This window comes from Musca vetustissima, unplaced genomic scaffold (genome assembly GCF_032173495.1).
Source record: "Musca vetustissima isolate MV318-11 ecotype Yass unplaced genomic scaffold, APGP_CSIRO_Mvet_v1 utg116291, whole genome shotgun sequence".
Lineage (NCBI taxonomy): Eukaryota > Metazoa > Arthropoda > Insecta > Diptera > Muscidae > Musca > Musca vetustissima.
In genome coordinates this window covers 38,778-48,327 of record NW_026883389.1, presented here as the reverse complement: position 1 = coordinate 48,327, position 9,550 = coordinate 38,778, and the positions used below count along the sequence as shown (strand labels likewise).

General features: G+C 34.9%; 1 protein-coding gene across 1 annotated transcript; it reads left to right on the top strand.

Moving 5' to 3' along the window:
* Window positions 1-679: 679 nt before the first annotated feature.
* On the top strand, window positions 680-2,284 carry LOC133330265 (ATP-dependent DNA helicase pif1-like; the record flags this gene model as incomplete). The annotated part of the gene is made up of 1 exon (XM_061538722.1): window positions 680-2,284. A coding segment is annotated over exon 1 (1,605 nt), but the record flags the coding sequence as incomplete, so codon positions are not given.
* Window positions 2,285-9,550: the final 7,266 nt, after the last annotated feature.

The following is a 9,550-nucleotide window of genomic DNA, read 5'->3' as shown; positions in this document are numbered from 1 at the left end:
TGGAAAGTGCACTAAGAAGTATCCCCGGCAGTTGCTTAAAGAAACTATATCGGGTATTGATGGCTATCCGCTTTATCGGCGACGATCAGTGGAAGATGGTGGTAAAATTGATAACCGCTGGATAGTACCGTATTGTCCGTTACTTTCAAAAACATTTAAGGCACATATCAACGTAGAATATTGCAGTTCGGTAAAATCAATTAAATACGTTTGCAAATACGTCAACAAAGGATCCGACATGGCAGTATTTTCCTTCCGAAATCCAAATGATGAAGTAACGAATTATCAAATGGCTCGATATATCAGCAGCAATGAAGCAGTTTGGCGAATTTTAGGATTTCCAATACATGAACGTCATCCAACTGTTGTTCATCTTGCAGTACATCTTGAAAATGGACAACGTGTGTATTTTACTGAGGCAAATGCACAAGAAAGAGCCTTATCACCACCAAGTACAACATTAACATCATTTTTCGATTTATGTAGAAATTATTTGTTTGCCAAAACCTTGCTTTATGCTGAAGTCCCAACATACTTTACTTGGAACGCATCATCAAAAAAATTCCAACGCCGTAAACAAGGAAAAGCAGTTGAAGGATGGGAAAATCTTTATTCCACAGATGCTATGGGTAGGATATATACGGTTCATCCTCAGAATGCAGAATGCTTCTATTTAAGAATGCTTCTAATAAACGTTCGTGGACCAACATCATTTGAAAATTTGCGCACAGTGGATGGCCAAATATGTGCAACGTATCGTGAGGCGTGTCAAAAATTGCAATTGCTGGAAAACGATGATCATTGGGAAACGACACTTGCGGAAGCTTCGGCTACAAGGCATCCACGCCAATTAAGAGCATTATTTGCAATTATATTGGTTACTTGCTCACCATCTAATCCAAAATTACTTTGGGATAAATTCAAGGAGGATATGGCGGAAGATATATTGCATCAACATAGAGCTGATAATAATGATCCAGCAATGGAATATTCTGATACAATTTTTAATGAATGCTTAATTTTATTAGAAGACAGATGTATGGAAATTAAAAATAAACTTCTCATTGAAGTTGGAATGATCGCCCCAATTCGTCCCATTAGTGATCCCTATGAAAGAGATTTAATTCGAGAAACCGATTACCATCCACAAGAATTGGAAATTTATCTGGGAGAAAATTTGCCAAAGTTACAACCTGAGCAAAAAAATGTCTACGATTATGTAATGGATGCTATAATAAACCAAACCGGTGGTTTACATTTCATAGATGCACCCGGTGGAACAGGAAAAACATTTCTAATTTCACTGATCTTAGCCAGTGTCCGGTCTCAAGGTAATATTGCGTTAGCTATTGCATCTTCAGGAATTGCCGCAACACTTTTGGATGGTGGAAGAACTGCACACTCTGCACTGAAATTACCATTAAAATGGCAATTTTCTGAGGATTACACATGCAACATCACAAAGAATTCATCAATCGGTAAAGTTTTACAAACGTGCAAAATCATAGTATGGGATGAATGCACCATGGCACACAAAAAATCTTTAGAAGCCCTTCACCGCACCTTACAGGATTTGCGGAACAACACAAATTTATTTGGAGGTGCTCTTATTCTACTAGCTGGAGATTTTCGTCAAACTCTACCTGTCATTCCGGGTTCAACACCAGCCGATGAATTGAATGCATGCCTTAAATCATCTTCTCTTTGGAGTCATGTTAAAACTCTTAAATTAACTACAAATATGCGTGTAGCTCTACAAAACGATACATCAGCTTTACAATTTTCTAAGCAATTGCTAGATTTAGGAAATGGAAAAATTCCAGTCAATCCAGCAACAAATTGCATTACATTTCCGCCCGACTTTTGTAAACTGACACAATCTATTGAAGATCTAATTATTTCCATATTTCCAAATATAGACCGTAATTTCACAAATACGCAATGGTTATGTGAACGTGCATTATTGGCTGCTAAAAATGTTGACGTTAACTATATAAACAACATTATCCTGAATAGAATCGGTGGAAGTATAAAAACTTATAATTCAATAGATACCGTAATGGAAGAAAATGATGTCGTCAATTATCCAATTGAATTCCTAAATTCACTTGATCTTCCAGGTTTTCCACCACATGTGTTGCAATTGAAAATTGGTGTACCTATCGTTTTATTGCGAAACATTGATCCTCCAAAGCTATGCAATGGAACTCGGCTTGCTGTGAAAAAATTACACAATAACATAATCGAAGCGACAATCATAACTGGAAAATATAAAGGCGAAAACGTAATGCTACCACGAATTCCAATGATAACGTCCGAACTTCCATTTAACTTTAAACGTTTACAGTTTCCTGTTCGATTAGCTTTTGCAATGACAATTAATAAGTCTCAAGGCCAATCTCTTAAAGTATGTGGATTGAATTTAGAAAATCCGTGTTTCTCACATGGTCAGCTTTATGTTGCATGCTCCCGAGTGGGAAATCCGTCAAATCTTTTTATTTATGCTCCTGACGGAAAAACTAAAAACATCGTCTATCCAAAAGCATTAGAATAATAATTAAGATAATAATATTAGTATTAAGAAAACTATAAGAAAATGTATTTAACGTAGTTGAAAGTTTGTTATAAGCTAGAAATTAACGAATTAAGAAAAATATACTCAATAAATCCAAACCTAAAAAAAATATAGATTTTTTATTTATATATATTTGACATATTTTTTTCTATCATAAAGGCACCGAATCGCACCGGGTTAAACTATATATGTACATAAAATACAAACATATGTACATATATGTGTATTGAAATGAAAAGAAATGATTGACATTACAATTTTTATTTATATCAGTTTGTGAAATCATGTTTATTTTGACAAAAATGTTATTTGGTTAAAAAACAGACAACAATATTGAAAGAAATTATAAATCTTTTGGCCACCCGCCGTAGACACGTTAAATGTCGGGTAATGATCGATCTTAAGATGTGCAAAATAGTTATTTATCCTATTAAGTGTCGTTATCAGTAGTGTTAATGGGATCATATAAATACCAGGATTTACCTAATTTCAACCCTTATAATTAGTATATATTGAAGCTGCATATTGGTTGGTATTCAGAATTAACGTTGATAACTTTAGTAGGTGCAGCGAAGCGCCACGGGTCCAGCTAGTACATATATATATCTAAATCTGAACCGATTCCAACAAAACTTGCCACACGTTGGACTTTTGTGTCATTAGGTCTTTGGTGAACCATTAACTTAAAATCGGACGAAACTGTATATCTGAACCGATTAGGCTATACTAATTTCAGTACGTTTCGTCCCTATGGGCCATATTTTGGGTCCTTGGTGCACCCCTTACATAAAATCGAAGAAAACCATATATAGGAGCTATATCCGACTCTGAACCTATTTTTATGAAGCTTAACACACATCATTCTAGACTTAATTCGGTACGTACGCAAACCAGTAGATACATATATAGGGACTTTGGAACGCCATTTTCATTAAATCGTACAAAAATTCATATGACATCTATATCTAAATCTGAACCGATTTTCACAAACCATAACACACATCATTGTAGTCCTAATTCAGTTCGCTATGTCAAATTTCGTATAAAACAAAATATATATATAGGGACTTTGGTGCACCATTTACATTAAATAGGTCGAAAATATAAATATAAATCTAAACCTGATCCGATTTTGACCCAAATAAATGAGTTGTGCCAAATTTCATCCCATTCGGATGAATAATGCGACCTGTATTTTGTTTACAATTTACATGGACAGACAGACGGACGGACGGCATAGCGTAGTGAATTAAGTCTAGAAAGATGTGCGTTAAATTTCTTAAAAATCGGGACAGATTTAAATATATAATGCACAAAACATACAGAAATAAATGTAAACTAACATGTGACAAGTATAGTTTTCGATATTTTTCTTTAAATTTATTTAAATAATTTTGTTCGATTGTAAGAAGAAACTCCATATCTGACCAAAATTTAGTATAGGTTGCAGAATAGCATGTTTAATTTCATGTTAATGGTCCTTCAAATATGCGACGTCTGTTAGGAAGGTGAAGGGTATTATATAGTCGGCCCCGTCCGACTTTACTACTTTCTTTACTGTTTATACCCTCTACCACACTGTGGTAGAGGGTTAGGAAGGTGAAGGGTATTATATAGTCGGCCCCGTTCGACTTTACTACTTTCTTTACTAGTTATACCCTCTGCCACACTGTGGTACAGGGTATTATGTCTTTGTGCATATGTTTGTAACAGGTAAAAGGAAACGAGACAGACCCATGTTTCCTTTTGAGAATATGCATAGAATCACTTTCTGAGTCAATTTATGCATGTCTGTCCTACCGTCTGTTTGTCCATGTTAAATTGTAAACAAAATACAGGTCACATTTATAATCCGATTTGGATGTAATTTGGTACAGTTCACTTATTTGGTCCAAGGACGAACCCTCTTGAAATTGAAGAAAATCGGTTAAGATTTAGATATAGCTCCCATATATCGAGCCATATTCGCCAAAAAAAAAACGTAAACCTAAAATTTGAAACTTTACAAGAGAAGGTTTGTTTTAATAAATTTAGATTTAACCATATGATACCCTACACAACTACCACGGAAATCTAATTTTCTACGGATCTTTATTCCAAGAATGTGCAGTATTTCGCGATATTTGCACCCTCTTAACCGATTAGAGGGCAATAGTTCCTATTTCTTTGCCATGACATCTATTTCGAATTATGTTTTATTTCATAATATCCATTTTTTCATTTTACACAAAAAGGACTTGACCCGCTGAATAGTGACAGATCATTACAAAAGCCCATCAAATTAGTTGGCCAGATTCATTCTCCAGTGTAATATTTTGCTTATAATAAGTTTGATCCCCATCATCCAAAAATTATTATCTGATCATCACCGCAAATTATAGGCGTTGTCCTTGACCATAACCGGAAATTTTAAAAGCGATCAGCGCTATATTTCCGCCCTAAAGTGTGGTAATCGGTTACTAAATAATTTCTGCATACGTAAGCAACTGTAAATATTTAAGTGTACCTCTCATATCCGACAATATAGTTGGTATCAATTTAAAGGCCAACAACTCCTCTTGGATATAATATCAAGTTCTCGGGTCTATGTCCTTCAGGAGTAAATATATATGCCATAGAATACAAATTTTGTAATTTTTCACACAAAAGTATGGGTCCATTTGACCCGCTAAATATTGACCGATCTTTATCAAAACAGGCATGCTTATTCGTTGGCCCAATCCACTTCTCCATGTAGAAATTCGCGATGTTTGGACCATAATTGCGGCCTCTGGAGCGACCAGAAAATCAGGCAAAACTAAAGTTCTTGGTCCATTTCATCACCTAAATATTAACTGATCTTTCCATCTTCATTGGGCAGAAACCCATCCTACATGCAACATTTCGTGAAGATTGGTCCATAACTGTGGCCTGTATCGTAGACGGACGGACGGACACACATGTCTAGATCCACTCAGCTATTCGAGATATGACGATCGGTATACTTAAAGGTGGGTCGCGGCGTTACAAATTTTTGGGGCTGCACAAAGCTATAATGACCTGACAACATAGTTGTGTAGGGTATAATAAAACTACTATTTTGCTATTTAGATCTATAGTTTAAAACAAAACCAGTTTATAACAAAACTATATTCTAAATTTCAAAATTATATCTGAATTTATTAAAACAAACCTTCTCCTATACAAATTTTCCACAACGTACCGAAATTAGTATAGATAATAGGAAAAAAAACTCAATATACTATGGTAGAGGGTATTAAAAGATACAAATGTACCCGGTTATTGATCTTAGTGTTAAGTACGCTCACATATAGACACATATCACATATTTAATTTACTACGATTTCATGTCAATGGTCCTTCAAAAATGGGAGGTCTGTTAAGATCTATCTCTTGAATATAACCAAAGTGGTAAAGGGTATCACATAGTCTGCCCCGTCCGACTTTACTACTTTCCTTACTGGATTTTGTCATAAACCCAATGCTTTTATTATGGGTTTTCTGGTCCATAGTGCGTTATGTAAAAATATAATACATATTATTAAAGAGCGCTATATCTACGAAAAGTCGTTAAGAAAAATTTATTTAATAACCTCCACTGTGCAGTGGAAATTCGGAATAGCTTAAATCGATCGGTATATTAATATGGGTGCTAAGCCATATTGCTGCAAGGAGAAAACAAATTACGCAATTACAAACAATCAGGTTAGAATATTGAGCTACAAATTTGAATGGCGCCCGACGTCTAATAAAACATTTCTGAAATTCTCAAAATATGAAAAATCTGAAGTACATTTACATATCAATTGATCTTTCTCTTTGGGAAGAATGTACCCTCATTGAAAACCCAATGTGATTCGTCTCCGACGAATATGTTTATATATTTGATATGTTCCCCTCCTTTCGGTTGATTGTAATTTAAAGAAACTCCTTTTAATGTATCATATAAATTTTTATATAATTTACTATTTGTCATCCACAATATAATCCTTGGATAAAATGAGTGTGTGTATTGTACTCTTGTGTTAGTAATTTTTCATTTCGCTTCTTCTTCTTTTGTCACAATTAAAATAATTGTTTGACTAATTTGACACTTTTCGAAATCCTACAATTGAAGGCCTTTCAAAGGGATCTTCTACGGCTTGCAGGCTATTTTAACAATTTACTGCCCTTTTTACGTTTCCTTTGTATTCTTGTTTTCGTTGTTATTGTATGGCAAAATGTCTTCCACAACATGCTTTTCCTTTGTCAAGAACAATAACAACAACAAATTGACTAACTGCTTCGGAAGGATAAAATTGTGTCGTTAAAAAATATTTTCCAAATCAAATGACATATTTTCAGAAGAAAACGGAAATTAAAAATATTTTTTTTAACTAAACATCCTTGAAAATAGAAAACTGATTGAGAAAAAAAAAATGAACAGAAGACTGTGCGAAAATATAATAGCAGCTAATTGATTCGATGAGAAATTTGTAAATAAATTAGTACTATTTGACAAATAATTTTCAATGTGCTAACTGATGTAATTGCAGTTAGCACATTGAAAATGCTAATATTAAGGCTATTTTAAGACTGAATTCTTGGTGATAGATTGCAAGAATGGGTATCGTTAGGAGAAATTATTTTGGAGAAAATATCCTAATCATTTTCAATGGAGGAGAACATATCTTTGTTAGGTCCATACTACGATAATCTTACCTGCTGATTACAATTTTTCTTTATGTCCAAACATTGAGGATACGATTTGGGGAATATGTGGTTTGTGGTTTCAACAAGATGCCTCATGCCACATACCTTGAATGAATATTGATTTATTGCAAAATACATTTTCTGGATGCGTAATTTCTCATCGTGGTAATATTATAAAACGTTGAAACTTTACAATAAAAAACCAGTAAGGAAAGTAGTAAAGTCGGACGGGGCCGACTATATGATACCCTTCACCACTTTAGGTATGTTCAACAGATGAATCCTAACAGACGTCGCATTTTTAAAGGACCAGTAAAATGAAATTGGATCCATAAACATGTCATTCTGCAGCCGATATTAAATTTTTCATTTGGTCAGATATATAAGCTATACCTAAATCTGAACCGATTCTCAGGAAACTTAACACACATCACTCTATACCTAATTCATTACCCTGTGCCAAATTTCGTGCAAATCGAGAGATATATAAGGACTTTGGTGCACCATTCACATAAAATCGGACGTAAATATATATGGGAGCTATATCCAAATCTGAACCGATTTTCAGAAAACTTGACACACATCATTCTAGACTTAATTCATTACACTGTGCCAAATTTCGTGCAAATCGAAAGATATATAGGGACTTTGGTACACCATTTACCTTAAATCGGACGAAAATATATATGGGAGCTATATCTAAATCTGAACCGATTTTCTCGAAGCTTGGCACACATCATTCTGAACCTAATTCAGTACTCTGTACCAAATTTCGTGCAAATCGAAGGATATATAGGGACCGTTTACATTAAATCGGACTAAACTATATATGGGAGCTATATCTAAATCTGAACCGATTTTCTCGAAACTTGGCACACATTAATCTGTACCTAATTCAGTACTCTGTACCAACTTTCGTGCAAATCGAAGGATATATAGGGACCGTTTACATTAAATCGGACAAAAATATATATGGGAGCTATATCTAAATCTGAACCGATTTTCACGAAACTTAGCACAAATAGTCCTGGACCCAATTCAGAACTCTATGCCAAATTTCGTGCAAATCGAATGATATATAGGGACTTTGGTGCACTATTTACCTTAAATCGGACGAAACTATATATAGGAGCTATATCTAAATCTGAACCGATTCTCTCGAAACATGGCACACATCATTCTGGACCTAATTCAGTACTATATGCCAAATTTCGTGCAAATCGAATGATATATAGGGACTTTGGTGCACCATTTACCTTAAATCGGATGAAACTATATATGGGAGCTATATCTAAATCTGAACCGATTTTCACGAAACTTGGCAGACATCACTCTAGGCTCTATTCAGTACGTTATGCCAAATTTCGTGCAAATCGAAATATATATGGGACTTTGGTGCACCATTTACATGAAATCGGACGAAACTATATATGGGAGCTATATGAATCGGGACCGATTTTCACGAAACTTGGCACACATCACTCTAGGCCAATTCAGTACGTTATGCCAAATTTGGTGCAAATTGAAAGATATATAGGGACTTTGGTGCACCATTTACATGAAATCGGACGAAACTATATATGGGATCTATATCTAAATCTGAACCGATTTTCACGAATCTTGGCAGACATCACTCTAGGCTCTATTCAGTACGTTATGCCAAATTTCGTGCAAATCGAAATATATATGGGTCTTTGGTGCACCATTTACATGAAATCGGACGAAACTATATATGGGATCTATATAAATCGGGACCGATTTTCACGAAACTTGGCACACATCACTCTAGGCCCAATTCAGTACGTTATGCCAAATTTGGTGCAAATTGAAAGATATATAGGGATTTTGGTGCACCATTTACTTGAAATCGGACGAAACTATATATGGGAGCTATGTCTAAATCTATAACGATTTTTTCGTAACTTGGCAGACATCATTCTAGGCCCAATTCAGTACGTTATGTCAAATTTCGTGCAAATCGAAAGATATATAGGGGCTTTGGTGCACCATTTACATGAAATCGGACGAAACTATATATTGGAGCTATATCTAAATCCGGACCGATTTTCACGAAACTTGGCAGACATTACTCTAGGCTCACTTCAGTACGTTATGCTAAATTTCGTGCAAATCGAAAGATATATAGGGACTTTGGTGCACAATTTACATGAAATCGGACGAAACTATATATGGGAGCTATATCTAAATCTGGACCGATTATCACGAAACTTGGCAGGCATCACTCTAGGCTCAATTCAGCACGTTATGCCAAATTTCGTGCAA